A 16,172-nucleotide genomic window follows, 5' to 3' on the forward strand; every position below is an offset into this window, starting at 1 on the left:
CCTGATATGTGGCTTGATCCCATGACTGTGGGATCATGACCTGACCTGAAATCAAGAGTCAGATGCTCAACTGACTGAGCCACACAGGGGCCCCCAATTGATATATATCTTTTAAACTTAATATATCCTTTACCTCTGATTGGGAAAATAATCATGCTTACTTTGAAAAATAAGTTGACATCATACTATATATTCACTTTTTTCACCCAGCGGAGTAATACATTTTTACATTAGTTTTAATTTATAATTCAGCAGCAATATATTCTTTTTTTCTGAGCACAGGTGACACACAATGCTACGTCAGTTTCAGGTATACAACAAAGTGATTTGACAAGTTTATATGTTATGCTATACTTACCACAAAGCAACACATACTTTAAATTCTGCTATATCCTGCTAAGAATTCAATGGTTAAAAGGTACTCACAGCCATCACTGGTTTAGGGTTTTAGCTTGAAAGACAGAAACTGACCTAAGTGTACCATTTAACTAATAGGCATAGATGAATGGCAATGATACAGGCCTGGTACCCTACTTATCAGTAAAGATGCAAAGGTGGAAATGATTCGGTCTTTGTTCATTATCTAGCAATTCTAGGTTGTCTTTATAGAGTTTACATGTAGGAACCATGGTGTAATGCACACAATCAATTTCAGTTTTAATAACCAAAGTGTCTTTTTTTTCTTATTATTAATTACAATGGTTGCAACCATTACCCTTGCATGGGTAGCAAACTCCAACTTCTCATTCTGCAGTATTACTGGATATGTAAGTGAGGGGTTTGAAATGATCTGCACTGATTTTTAATTTGCGTAAATATATATAAAGATAGGTATACTCCAAAGTACAAAAGAAACACAGAAACACAAACTAAACCCAGAAAGACTTTTGGAATCAATATGTCAATGTCATTATCCAAATCCTAAAGCATTACCAAAGAATTACCAAGGATACTGAAACTGAACAAGAAATGGCTTATCTAAGATCAAACAATGTGTGGAAAAAAATAAAACTAGAACCATCTGCCACATAGAAGAAAAGGGGCCATTCCAGGCTAATTCCATTTCTCCCACAAGAATTTAGGTTCTATTGTGAAGAAGAGCAGTGCCAAGTGCTAGAAGATGCAGGTGTCTGTTTTTTTTTTTTTTTGTTTTTTTTTTAATGAACTGTATGATTTCAGGTAAATCATTAACTGTCTTTATTTTCAAAAGGCTAATTTCTTTTTTTTTTTTTAATTTTTTTTTAACGTTTATTTATTTTTGAGACAGAGAGAGACAGAGCATGAACAGGGGAGGGGCAGAGAGAGAGGGAGACACAGAATCTGAAACAGGCTCCAGGTTCTGAGCTGTCAGCACAGAGCCCGACGCGGGGCTCGAACTCACGGACCGTGAGGTCATGACCTGAGCCGAAGTCGGACGCTCAGGCCACTCAACCAAGCCACCCAGGCGCCCCATCAATAGGCTAATTTCTAAATGAAGTTAAAGGTATACCTCTAAAATTTCCTTTACTTGAAATTTCTAAGATGTCAAGTGTTTGGTGCAGCTTAATATAATCAAGTTACCCTGAGACGGCCTCCCTGAGTTCTTTGGGGTTTGAACCCCTGGTCTTCAATGACAAGGCCTGTTTCAGTAACCTCCCAGGCTTTTCTTTTTTTTTTTTTTTTCTCCAACGTTTATTTATTTTTGGGACAGAGAGAGACAGAGCATGAACGGGGGAGGGGCAGAGAGAGAGGGAGACACAGAATCGGAAACAGGCTCCAGGCTCTGAGCCATCAGCCCAGAGCCTGACACGGGGCTCGAACTCCCGGACCGCGAGATCGTGACCTGGCTGAAGTCGGACGCTTAACCGACTGCGCCACCCAGGCGCCCCGCTCCCAGGCTTTTCTAATTTAGCCCTGTTCTGGCTGCTAGTGACAGAACCACACTGTGCGTTGTATAAGTGAATAGCATTTGTACCAGTTGTGTTTTTGGTGGTTGTGAGGGAGGTGCTGTTTTTCAGTGACTTGAAAAGCAGGTCTCTTAATTTGATTCAGATCTTTTCCTTTAGAATCTATATAATTCTGTTCTTCCCAGAATTTGTGAATTAAATGGTTCCAGAAGTATTTGAAAATGGAAGAATTAGGGATGTCTGGGTGTCTCAGTTGGTTAAGCATCTGACTTTGGCTCAGGTCACGATCCTACGGTTTGTGAGTTCGAGCCCTGCATTGGGCTCTGTGCTGACAGCTCAGAGCCTGGAGCCTGTTTCAGATTCTGTGTTTCCCTCCCTTTCTGCCCCTCCTGTCCTTGTATGCTCTCTCTCTCTCAAAAATAAATAAACATTAAAAATAAAATAAAATAAAATGGAAGAATAAATATTCAAAACATATTGATCTTTAAGAATAGTAGAGAGGCATTTTCCTTGAACATGACTTTCAGAGGCTCTCTACCATCGAAATAGAAAACTACCTTTGAACAACCAAATTTACCAAAGCACTGCAAACAAAGCAGATGAAGAACCTGGTTGGTAAGGGTTCTTTTTAGGCACATTTATAACAGCACATCTTTAAAATTTAGGTACCCATGGGGCACCTGGGTGGCTTGGTTGGGCATCCGACTTTGGCTCAGGTCATATTCTCACAGTTTGTGAGTTGGGAGCCCTGCATCAGGCTCTGTGCTGACAGCTCAGAACCTGGAGCCTGCTTTAGATTCTGTGTCACCCTCTCTCTCTGCCCCTCCCCGCTCATGCTCTGTCTCTGTCTCCCTCTCAAAAATAAATAGACATTTAAAAAAATTAAGGAAAAGGGGCGCCTGGGTGGCGCAGTCGGTTAAGCGTCCGACTTCAGCCAGGTCACGATCTCGCGGTCCGTGAGTTCGAGCCCCGCGTCAGGCTCTGGGCTGATGGCTCAGAGCCTGGAGCCTGTTTCCGATTCTGTGTCTCCCTCTCTCTGCCCCTCCCCCGTTCATGCTCTGTCTCTCTCTATCCCAAAAATAAATAAATGTTGAAAAAAAAATTTTTTTAAAAATTAAGGAAAAAAAAATCAGGTCTCCAAAACTGGGCCAAGAGGGGCAGGTAAATACATGCTTTGGTGAACTTTACTTATGAGAACAGAAAACTGAAACCTGAGGATCAGAGCAAACATAGTAAAAAAGCAGCTCTGTGTTTTAGAAGTTCTTTGAAGACCTTTACTCCATTTCTCTTCAGGTATTCTGCTTTTCCCTTTTGGTCTTCCCCTCTGGATTTGGGCATTATAAAGTGTCAAGAATCTACAAACTAGTTTGTATTGTAGATCAGGGTTCTGAATGTCAAATTAGGCTTAACCATAATTGGTTAGTTCCTTATGGGGCAGAAAAGCATGCTACAAGCCAAATAAGTTTCTACTTAATCTTAGAAATTAGGATGATAACGATATATGGCAAGTGAGTATCTCATTCCAGGGTATAGCTCATTGTGTTAATTTTGAGCTTTATTCACAAGATGGCAAACAGTTTGTAATCACAAGTTATTGATACAATAAATTACTACCTTAAACTGTCATCTCCCCAAAAGATAGCCTTAACAAATGACATATAAAATCACAGGGGCACTTGGGTGGCTCTGTCGGTTAAACATCTCTTGATGTCAGTTCAGGTCATGATCTCACGGTTCATGAGATCAAGCCCCATGTGGGACCTGTACTGATAGTGCAGAGCCTGCTTGGGATTCCCCCTCTTCCTTTCTCGGCCCCTTCTCCCACTCGTGCTCTCTTTCTAACTAAACTAAAAATCAAACAAACAACAAAAATAACAAAGAAGAAAATAGAATACTTCTATCAGACAAACTAGACTTTAAATTAAAGGCTGTAACAAGAGATGAAGAAGGGCATTATATAATAATTACAGGGTCTCTCCATCAGGAAGAACTAACAATTATGAATGTGTATGCACTGAATTCGGAAGCACCCAAATATATAAAACAATTAATCACAAGCATAAGCAATCTTATTGATAAGAATGTGGTAATTGCAGAGGATTTTAATACTCCACTTACAGCAATGGACAGATGCTCTAGACACAGAATCAATAAAGAAACAATGGCTCTGAACGATACATTGGACCAGATGGACTTGACAGATATATTTAGAACTCTACATCCCAAAGCAGCAGAATATACTTTCTTCTTGAGTGCACATGGGACATTCTCCAAGATAGATCACATACTGCATCACAAAATAGCCCTCAATAAATATAAAAGAACTGAGATCATACCATGCACACTTTCAGATCACAATGCTATGAAACTTGAAATCAACCATAGGAAAAGTCTGGAAAACCTCCAAAAGTATGGAGGTTAAGGAACATCCCACTAAAGAATTAATGGGTCAACCAGGCAATTAGAGAAGAAATTAAAAAATATATGGAAACAAATGAAAATGAAAACACAACAGTCCAAACCCTTTGGAATGCAGCAAAGGCAGTTCTAAGAGGAAAATACATTGTAATCCAGGCCTATCTCAAGAAACAAGAAAAATCCCAAATATAAAATCTAACAGCATACCTAAAGGAACTAGAAGCAGAACAGCAAAGACACCCCAAACCCAGCAGAAGATGAGAAATAATAAAGATCAGAGCAGAAATAATATAGAATCCAAAAAAACAGATCAATGCAACCAAGAGTTGGTTTTTTGAAAAAATAAACAAAATTGACAAACCTCTAGCCATGCTTCTCAAAAAGAAAAGAGAGAGGACCCAAATAAATAAAATCACAAATGAAAATGGATTTATTACAACCAATCCCTCAGAAATACGAGCAATTATCAGGGAATACTATGAAAAATTATATGCCAACAAATTGGACAACCTGGAAGAAATGGACAAATTCCTAAACACCCACACACTACCAAAACTCAAACGGGGAAATGGAAAATTTCAACAGACCCATAACTAGTGAAGAAATTGAATCAGTTATCAAAAATCTCCCAACAAATAAGAGTCCTGGACCAGATGGCTTCCCTGGGGAATTCTACCAGACATTTAAAGCGGTTAATACCTATCCTTCTCAAGCTGTTCCAAAAAACAGAAATAGAAGGAAAACTTCCAGACTCATTCTATGAAGCCAGCATTACTTTGATTCCCAAACCAGACAGAGACCCAGCAAAAAAAAGAGAACTACAGGCCAATATCCCTGATGAATATGGATGCAAAAATTCTCAACAAGATAGTAGCAAATCGAATTCAACAGCATATAAAAAGAATTCTTCACGATGATCAAGTGGGATTCATTCCTGGGATGCAGGGCTGGTTCAATATTCGCAAATCAATCAACGTGATACATCACATTAATAAAAGCACCATAGGATCCTGTCAATAGATGCAGAAAAAGCATTTGACAAAATACAGCATCCTTTCTTAATAAAAATCCTCAAGAAAGTTGGGATAGAAGGAACATACTTAAACATCACAAAAGCCATTTATGAAAAGCCCACAGCTAATATCATCCTCCATGGGGAAAAACTGAGAGCTTTCCCCCTGAGATCAGGAACACGACAGGGATGGCCACTCTCACCACTGTTGCTTAACATGGTGTTGGAAGTCCTACCATCAGCAATCAGACAACAAAATGAAATTAAAAGCATCAAAATTGGCAAAGAAGTCAAACTTTCATTTTTCGCAGACTACATGATACTCTACATGGAAAACCTGACAGACTCCACCAGAAGTCTGCTAGAACTGATACATGAATTCAGCAAAGTCAGAGTACAAAATCAATGTATAGAAATTGGCTGCATTTTTATACACCAATAATGAAGCAACATAAAGACAAATAAAGAAACTGATACCATTCACAACTGCACCAAGAAGTATAAGATACCTAGGAATAAAGCTAACCAAAGATGTAAAAGATCTATATGCTGAAAACTATAGAAAGCTTATGAAGAAAACTAAAGGAGATACAAAGAAATGGAAAAACGTTCCATGCTCATGGATTGGAAGAATAAATATTGTTAAAATGTCAATAGTACCCAAAGCAATCTACACATTCAATGCAATCCTAATTAAAATTGCACCAGCATTCTTCTCAAAGCTAGAATGAACAATTCTAAAATTTGTATGGTATCACAAAAGACCCCAAATAGCTAAAGTAATACTGAAGAAGAAAACCATAGTGGGAGGCATCCCAATCCCAGACCTTAGCCTCTACTACAAAGCTGTAATCATCAAGACAGTATGGTACTGGCACTAAAACAGACACATAGACCAGTGGAATAGAATAGAGAACCCAGAATTGGATCCACAGATGTATGGCCAACTAATCTTTGACAAAGCAGGGAAGAGTATCCAATGGAAAAAAGTCTCTTTAACAAATGGTGCTGGGAAAACTGGACAGAAGAATGAAACTAGACCATTTTCTTACAGCATACACAAAAATAAACTCAAAATGGATAAAGGACCTTAATATGAGACAGAAAACTATCAAAACCCTAGGAGAGAAAGCAGGAAAAAAACCTCTTTGACCTCAGCTGCAGCAGTTTCTTACTAGACACATCTCCAAAGGCAAGGGAATTAAAAGGAGAAATGAACTACTGGGACCTCATCAAGATAAAAAGCTTCTGTACTGCAAAGGAAACAATCAACAAAACTAAAAGGAAACCAACAGAATGGGAAAAGATATTTGCAAATGACATATTGGATAAAGGGCTAGTATCCAAAACCTATGAAGAACTCACCAAACTCCACACCTGAAAAACAAATAAGCCAGTGAAGACATGGGCAGAAGACATGAATAGACACTTTTTCAAAGAAGACATCCAGATAGCCAACAGACACATGAAAAGATGCTCAACGTCACTCCTCATCAGGGAAATACAAATCAAAACCACACTGAGATACCACCTCATGCCGGTCAAGGTGGCTAAAATGAACAAACCAGGAAACTACAGATGCTGGAGGATGTGGAGAAACAGGAATCCTCTTGCACGGTTGGTGGGAATGCAAGCTGGTGCAGCTGCTCTGGAAAACTGTGGAGGTTCCTCAAAAAATTAAAAATAGATCTACCCTGTGTCTCAGCAATAGCACTGCTAGGAATTTACCCAAGGGATACAGTAGTGCTAATGCATAGGGGCACATGTACCCCAATGTTTAAAGCAGCACTTTCAACAATAGTCAAATTATGGAAAGAGCCTAACTGTCCATCCACTGACAAATAGATAAAGAAGATGTGGTTTATACACACAATGGAATACTATTTGGCAATGAGAAAGAATGAAATCTGGTTATTTGCAGCAATGTGGATGGAACTGGAAGGTATTATGCTAAGTGAAATAAGTCAGTCAGAGAAAGATAGCATATGCTTTCACTCATTTATGTGGATCTTGAGAAACTTAACAGAAGACCATGGGGGGAGGGAAGAAGGGAAAAAAGTTAGAGAGAGGGAGGGAGGGAGGCAAACCATAAGAGACTCTTGGATACTGAGAACAAAGTGAGGGTTGATGGGGGGTGGGGGAGAAGGGGAGAGGTGATGGGCATTAAGGAGGGCACCTGTTGGGATGAGCACTGGGTGTTGTATGGAAACCAATTTGACAACAGTATTATATAAAAAAAGAAAATAATAGTGGAATCATATGAATAGTTCTAGTAATTTCTCATCAAAACAATCATCATCAGAAAAAAAAAAAAGCAAGGGCAGCATCACGAGGCCAACAATGTTAGTTCTATGGGCTGGAAAAATGGAACTTCTTCAGATCTCAAATTCTCAATATAAACTGGGGACTGTACAAGATTTTCATTACATCCCTGTCAGTTTTGACATTTCATGAAATGATGGGTTAATTTTCTTGTTTTGAGTATCAATTTCACTGACATAGATTTGGTGTTAAATCTTTTTTTTTTTTTTCCTGTTCAGACACTGTCCAAACTGTACCGTTAATTGACATATAAGGTGACAGGACCTGGTATCAAGCAAAAATCTTTTTCTAATAAGTCATTTGGAAAAGTGTATCTGGGTAAGAATAATGGGATTTTGCCAATAAACTGTCATTTCCTCTCACGCTTGCTGAGTATAAGACATGAGTCCTGGATTACAAGGAGTAAAGAGCATTACTTCTATAGTTTTATGTAGGTATGTATGTATGTATGTATGTATGCATGCACGTTTGTTTGTTTTTGAGAGAGACAGAGACAGAGTGCGAGGGGCAGAGAGAGACAGAGGGAGACACAGAATCCAAAGCAGGCTCCAGGCTCTGAGCTGTCAGCACAGAGCCTGACGTGGGGCTCGAACTCACGAACTGCAAGATCATGACCTGAGCCAAAGTCAGACACTTAACCGACTAAGCCACTCAGGTGCCCCAAAGAGAATTAGTTTTAAGAAGCAATTATCAAAATACTGGAGAGAGTAAAATTTAAACACCAGTGGACATCGTGGCTCAAAGCAACAGAATTTAAATGAAAGATCATCTATATAAGATTTAGTGAATTCTGTGCAATTGACACCATGGCATTCTAGTTTATAGAACCATATTCTATGGTTTATAAGAGATCTAGAAACGCAGTATGACAACCCGATTAAAGACTCAACAACTCTCCTCATATGTCACGGTCCCAAGAGAATGTAAGCAACTTAGCATATGCAGTGTACTGGTATATTTGTGTTCACTCTGGAGTTTGAATAGATCCATATTCCAATTTTGAATCCAAACAACTAATAAAAGAATGATTATGCTTATCTTCCCTATTACACCTGGTTCCAGCTGAAATCAACATCTTATGTCAACCAAGAACCACACTTTAGATAACTGGAGATAAACCCTGGAGGAAAAAATTTAATTTCATTGTTCTAGTACCTTGGGTCCTTTTCTGTGTAAAAACGTTCATTACGTTTGTTATCACCAAAAGTTGCTCGATACACATCATGACAGCGAAGGTTCCTCTGGAAGGTGTAGAATAAAACATCTTCCTCTTCTTCATCCTTTACCCATTCTGAAAGAAAATAATTAAAGATTTATAGACATTACATACTACTCGAAGTTGAAAAAAAGGGCACAGTGCATTCAAATTTTGAGTTTCCTCAAAAAAGAGACACACAAGTTCATCCCTGGAAATGTAAATTGAACACAGGTTTGATCGTGGTCACCAAAATAAGTCAGAGAGCTTTCCAGAAAATAAAATACTGCCACATCAATTCCAAGGTTTCGAGCAGTTCTCAGTCCCAGGTTTCTGAGTAAGAGTTGAATGTTTAGTATTTCCAGAGTCACAGCTTACATGGGATGAATTGTTTCCATCTACAACCCCTAACTTTAAGTCTGAAGAAATACCAGATCACTTTCTCTCATGCCTCTTTTCTGTCTGCTTTCAAGCCATAGGATATCTCATTTAATACATTTAATGCTGGAGTTTTCTTGCTCTTACCAGAAGCTGTCAATGGAAGTTTTCACACGATTACATCATGACTGCCACCTGGCTGACAGTAACTGTAAGACATCATTGTATAATATGGATCTTGATTTTTAAAGAGGTTAAAATGTGCAAAATTGTAAATCTAAGAATCAATTAGACTAAAATTTCAATTTGCCGCAAAAGCACTTAGTTATTAAACAATGGGGAAAATTAAAGTAGAAAATGAAAAAGGAAGATAAACTATGAACATATGTATCACTCAATGATAAAAGGTAAAATTAAAAAATTAAAAAAAAATTTTTCATGTTTACTTATTTTTGAGAGAGAGAGAGAGAGAGAGAGAGAGAGAGAGAGGGAGGGAGGGTGAGCGAGTGAGCATGAGGGGAGGAGGGGCAGAGAGAAGACACAGAATCTGCAACAGGCTCTAGGCTCTCAGCAGAGAGCCTGACGCGGGGCTCAAACTCAGAATGATGAGATCATGACCGGAGCTGAAGCTGTATGCTTAACCAACTGAGCCATCCAGGTGCCCCAACAAACGAGAAAATTTAAAGTTGGTTCTACTAGTAAAAATATGACAAATTCTATTAGTGAGTTAGTTAGCTCAACATCTTCCAAAGTTTCTCGGTAGTGACCTTGGGCAATTTGCTCTAATAGTTGACAAGATAACGTGAAATTAAAAAAATAGATACCTAAAATTAAAGTTCAGCAACATATTAAGATACAACTTATGTGCAAAAATGTATCTGAGTTAATAAATTTGCAAAGAATTATTGATATATCAAAATAAACCATACAGCCTGGATTCTGGTTGTAGTACTTTAAAAAACATGAACATGAATTTGGATATATAATTAAGGAAGGCAAGGTCTCCTTAATGAGAGACACACAGGAAGCTTTGGGTCCATAGGGATAAAAGGATTAGGCATTCACTTTCTTATTCACTCACATGGACAAGTAAAAACGTTTCAAAAGTGCTGACAATTCTCTTACAGTTGTCATAACACAGAAGACTGTTTTGTTTGGTGGCTTACCAAAACTGGACACATTTGGGAAAGAGGCTTCCATTACAGGCTGATCACTTAGCTTCACAACTATACAGGTAGATGCTTCAGAATCTTCAGTTCTTATCTTAGCAGCTACGTATTTTTCATCAGGAGCAACTCTGATACAATCAATGAAGGGCTGGTCTAATTTAAGTTCCTCCAAATTGAATAAAACTTCGTAATTATCATTATCTGCTGCATAAAGACAAGTATGAAAGTGATAACTCCACAAGATGTAGTTAAAAAAATCTTTAGTATTTCAATGTTTTAAATTAGCATTCCCCTTCTAGAAGAGGATACAATCCAGCCTCCTTCAGCCTTGATAACAGCTTTATTTGCATAGAAACTGGCATTTTGTTATTTATTATTGTCCTATGCTATTCAGTGTTATTCCACACATCAGCCTATGTGATATTATTTGATATAGTCTAGTATTTATAGATCATATAGAACCTAAAGGGTTATTATTTCAACAGAATTAATATAGGAGATACTAAAAAAAATGCTGGTTCCCACATCCATTCTCCCCACCAAAGCTTTTGGATGTACCTGTTAACTATATCTTAAGTAAACCCAGATACTAACTAGTTATTTTTTTTAAATGCAGAAATAATCTAAAAAAATTTTTTCTATACCTTTAAGAAATTAATACCAAGTTTCCTATGAAATACGTGAAATATAAAAAATCAAAGTATGTTAAAAAATAAAAATGGGAAAACTGTGGTGTACCTTCTTCATCTTTGGAACGAACCAAGCAGCAACCTTCTTGATAATAAACGAAACCACCATGTTTCACCTGACAAAAAAGAAACAAACGATTTATTTAATAATTATTTAAACACAATTTAATTGTTTAATGATCTGACCATTTAAAATGAAGAAATGAAATCTTCAGTAGACCTACTGAAGTCTATGGATGAACACATAACAAATACAAAACGGATCACTTTTTACAACACAGTGGTTAAGATATGGTTTTCATACATTCATAATCACTGAAGTTTCTAACATATACATGTAGGAGGCAACAAAGAGAAGGTGTAACAAAATCTATGTCGGTTCTTATGACTGTATAAATCACTTTAGGTATATTTGGGAGTATCTGACATCCCTATGGTGGGATTCCATTAATAGAGATTGAATGCAGCTTTAAGGTAATCCAAAATGAGGCAGATGAAGAAATTATGGCTCAGACTACTCTGAAAATCCGGTCAAAAACTTGCTGAGATTCTTTTCCTCTAAGTATGCAGTCACTACCAACTGTCCATGGTTTCGATTTGATTTCACACAAAGCATCTTCCAGGTTGACAGATATACACAATTTGAGATCGAGAGAATATTACTCAATATATAAATAGTGCTCTTGTCTAATACCTACATATTAAATGCAACTGACTGATCGACAGGATTTCAGGTAGCCTAAGATGCATTTATCACCTGCTAGTAAATGGCATGTTCTGAATCTGGATTCCTGATTTTTAACCTACTGCTATTTCCATTCTCCTATGAATATGATTTTCATTTATAAGTTGTGGTTCTATTTTCCAGTCTTATTGGGAAATTTGCAACATGCATGTTCAATCTGTTTCAACTGAATATTTATGACTGTGGTAACCATAAAAGATCAAATACTTGGCTTTTGTGGTATTATACTACTTCAAGTGAATTCCTTTTATTAAAAAAAGTGTAGACAGGGCAATCAGATACTTTTCAAATAATAAAAACATGATGGTTTCATATGAACTTTTCCTTGAAATTATTATTATTTTTTAATTTAAAGTTTATTTTGAGACGGACAGAGAGAGAGTGCACGCATATGCACAGGGGGGCAGAGAGAAGGAGAGAGAGAATCCCAAGTGGGTTCTGTGCTGATGCAGAGCTTAAACTCAAGAATTGTGAGGTCATGACCTGAGCCAAAATCAAGAGTCAACTGTCAGATGCTTAGCTCAATTGAGCCACCGAGGTGCCCCTCTCCTTGGAATTGTTAACAACATTTTAAAAAAGAACTGGTTGTTTCAAAAAATAGAATTAACACAATAACTTGGAAATTCACTTTGACCTTTGTTTATTTTAAAAATCACACTGATTATTCTCTGTTTAAGTTTTTCAGCATATTTTAAAGGTCTAATTTTGATGTGGGTTTATGTCTAAATTCACAAAGCACTTGATTTGCGGGGTGTCTCGGTGGCTCAGTCGGTTAAGCATCTGATTTCAGCTCAGGTCATGATCTCACAGGTCGTGAGTTGAGCCCCACGTCAGGCTCTGCGCTGACAGCTCAGACCCTGGAGCCTGCTTTGGATTCTGTGTCTCCCTTTCTTTCTGTTCCTTCCCCACTTATACCCTGTCTCGCTCTCAAAAAATAAAATAAACATTAAAAAAAGTTTAAAAAAACCCCAAAAAAACAAAGTACTTCATTTGCATCTTGACTGGTAATATGAGATGTAGGAAAAAAAAAGTAAGACATCCTACCTCTGCATTGATGATTTCATATTCTTCCTGTGGCTGTGTTTCTAATTTTGTTCTCACTTTTTCAAATGCATCCATGTTTTCTGAAAGTGAGTCTTTGTTTTCTTGTTGAATAGGCAGAAAATCCTGGAAAAAGTTTACTGGTATGATCATAATATTTCAAACTAGAGAAAAAAACCTTTGCTTTTTAGAGCTCATCCTTACTTACTTTTCATGCAAGTACTACAACGTTAGGTTTAAACCTATGAAATATGTATTTCATCATAAATGATGTTTCTTAACCTCAATAAACGATCCCCTCTTTTTCATTTAAAGATGTAAACAAATAAAATAAGGTGAACACCTGATGGCTATCCTATTAATTTACACGTATTTAGTCAAGATGCAGAAGCATTAAGAAGCACTGGAGAATGTTCAGAAATACTGTAAGATTTATACAAAATTAAGCAGGAAAGGACATTTACACATTTAGTAGTCAGGTGTAAGAGATAGAAAAATCTGTTTACTGAGTTTTATAAAGTACTATAATACTTCCTAAAAGGAAGGACAGTTCAAAGGGAGAGGAAGGCATTATCTTTATTAGTAAATGTTCACTATTACTCTATTCACAGCAAGTATTACAGGAAATGTGTCTTACTTTATATCTTTATTAGCTGCAATTTTCTTCTCTTGTGGGGATAAGGAATCTCCTAAATAGAACTGTTTATCAGATCAAAAGGTTAATTAATACTTTAAAAAAGAGCTTCTCTTTAAGTTTAAGGAAAAAATAGTATGTTCACTGTATACAAGAATAAGAAAAATAATGGAAAATTAATAAACACGAGCAGAGATACAGATTATAGCTAAAGAAGCATTTAGTGTCTTATTGGAAGTATATATGAAAAGCTAATGGCTTTAGGTGACCTCTGGTGAGTATGTAAATGCCGTATGAATTATTAAAACTTGGATAAGGCAGAAACCTCAGTTATCACACAAAAAAGGTTCACTAATTCAAAACTCCACAGGTTTGCTTTGGTTAAGCAAAAAGAATTCTAGCCAAGATTTTCAACGTCAGCTTTCTGCCCAAGACGACAACTGTACAGTGATTTGTGCCAGAGGGGCACTAAGCCTTTGGGAAGGACCTCTAACAGCTGGTAAATATTTATTGCACAAGTGTGTCCATGATACTTTACCAACACTGTAGAGAATGTAAGCTATAAATACAATTTATGTCACAGTTTAAAATCTAAAATTAAACACGTGAATAAAACAGAAATATCACCAAAACAAATTACTGGAAAAATGATCATTTTCTACGTTTTTCTTTTGGACTTTTCGAGATGCTTTATGATTTGGATGAGATTCCCATTAGGAACAATTGTTGTTATGGTAGTCTAAGTCATTCAGTCTCTACTTCAATCATACACTTAATATGCTTGAATAATTATTTGAAATCAAATACTGGAGGCTCATGTTTATTTTTCATTTATTTTTTAGCATTTACACAAAATCTAGAGCTGATCTTTAGAGTAGTGAGGTGAAATATCTGTATTAGTAATTTCCTATTATCATCTAAAACACAAATCAGGAGATCATTAGAAATCTATCTTCAAATTGTAACTTAGCGATAGGAGCTGTTTTTTCATTTCCAGATATATTGCTTATTTATTCTGTAATTTCATCGGACCTTCTCAAGTAGAGTAGCTATGAAGTAGAGTTAGGATAGCTATGAGGAGTACCTCTTTCTATCTTGCAGTTTCTAGCACATTCTGCATCTCCTTTTAAATAACCATTCTTCTTTTTCTTAATACCCATTCTTATAGAGCCATGGCCAACACAGGGCTAAAGGCACAGAACTGGGTATACTACCTGTTCTCTTAGTCAATTTTATTCTTGATTAACCTCTTTCTGTGTCAAAAATCCAAATATACCAAGCTTATCTGAACCAAAATAACCCTGAAAGCAGTATGATTTTTAAAAGCCTTAATTTGGAAGAATTCAGAGCTTTGTAAATAATTCCTTAAGAAGAATTACTCCCAGAAAAAATTGAGGTTTTCTACAATATTCATAAAGTATTCCAAGTTGTTCTTGGTTTTAGTTCTGTCCCAACAATACCCATTGGGTGTTTTAAGCTTTCATTTCAATGCCACTTAGCATTATCATTAGGTTACACAGCTAAACCTACCCATTACAGCCAAGTATCTTAATATGTTAATAGTCTACTGGTCTGAAGGGCATATATACTACCTAATGGAGCTGAGGTGAGGATAGCTTTAACTTAAAATTTTAAGGTTACATATATAGTATCAAGAGATATCAAGAGAGACTCCATTAGTGGAAAAAAGCACTCTTTACCTTCCAGGTAGCCTAGTATAAAACCATTTTAACAATGAAACTTATGAAACAGGAGGATGGAATATATGAACTTCATTATGGCAAAAAATGCGTAATTCTAAAGACCAAAAAATCACACAGTAGAAAAATACTGGACAGCTTTTAGTCAAGATGGTACCATTTTTTTTTTTTTTAAATTTTTTTTTTTTTTCAACGTTTTATTTTTTTTATTTTTGGGACAGAGAGAGACAGAGCATGAACGGGCGAGGGGCAGAGAGAGAGGGAGACACAGAATCGGAAACAGGCTCCAGGCTCTGAGCCATCAGCCCAGAGCCCGACGCGGGGCTCGAACTCCCGGACCGCGAGATCGTGACCTGGCTGAAGTCGGACGCTTAACCGACTGCGCCACCCAGGCGCCCCAAGATGGTACCATTAATAAATGGCTAATTCCGAGTCCAGGGCAAGAGAGTAAAAAGTAGTCTAGTCAGAAAGCAAGGAAATGCCCAAAGATTAATGGAGCTGCATTAAAAGGGCCCGTCTGTAGAGGTTCCTACATCTGGGACAATTTGAGCATCAAAAAAATAATGATTAAAACTGATATTACCCTGAAAAATATAAAAATTCAAAGTAAGTTGAAAAACCAAAACAAAACAAAACAAAACTCCACAAACACACTAAAGTGAAAAAAGAGTTCAACAAAAAAGAAAACTCTTCTTTACAAAATAATATCAGCTAATAAATGTAGAAATAATAGAATTAGGAAAATCATTAGCAACCCCAGTGAAACAACTGATCAGGGTAAAGATCATCAACGGTTGTTAATGGTGAAATGATGTTGGGTTGTATTAGGTGAAATGATGTTGGGTAACACAGTACTGAAGTACTACCCTACTGATTACTTAGTAACTGCAAAGGGAATAAGGTCCCTTTATGTATGGAGAACTAGCAATTATTACTGTAACCAAAATTATCAAACTTAACATCATTAATAGTAGGAAAGACTG

The 16,172-nt window shown here is 36.9% G+C and overlaps 1 protein-coding gene across 5 annotated transcripts in view; it reads right to left on the reverse strand.

The window, feature by feature from the left end:
• Positions 1 to 16,172, reverse strand: part of PREPL (prolyl endopeptidase like) — a 59,889-nt gene that overhangs the window by 31,016 nt on the left and 12,701 nt on the right. For 3 of the 5 annotated variants that reach the window (XM_030310514.1, XM_030310517.2, XM_030310516.1), the window contains 4 exons: positions 12,859 to 12,981; positions 11,119 to 11,185; positions 10,378 to 10,584; positions 8,794 to 8,929 (listed from right to left, as the gene is read on the reverse strand). In XM_030310514.1, the coding sequence (XP_030166374.1) occupies positions 8,794 to 8,929; positions 10,378 to 10,584; positions 11,119 to 11,185; positions 12,859 to 12,981 (533 nt within the window). Of the gene's footprint in view, positions 1 to 8,793; positions 8,930 to 10,377; positions 10,585 to 11,118; positions 11,186 to 12,858; positions 12,982 to 13,492; positions 13,555 to 16,172 lie in introns of all 5 variants that reach the window. The other 2 variants (XM_030310518.1, XM_030310515.1) reach the window with 2 other exon arrangements.

Source organism: Lynx canadensis, chromosome A3 (genome assembly GCF_007474595.2).
Source record: "Lynx canadensis isolate LIC74 chromosome A3, mLynCan4.pri.v2, whole genome shotgun sequence".
NCBI lineage: Eukaryota > Metazoa > Chordata > Mammalia > Carnivora > Felidae > Lynx > Lynx canadensis.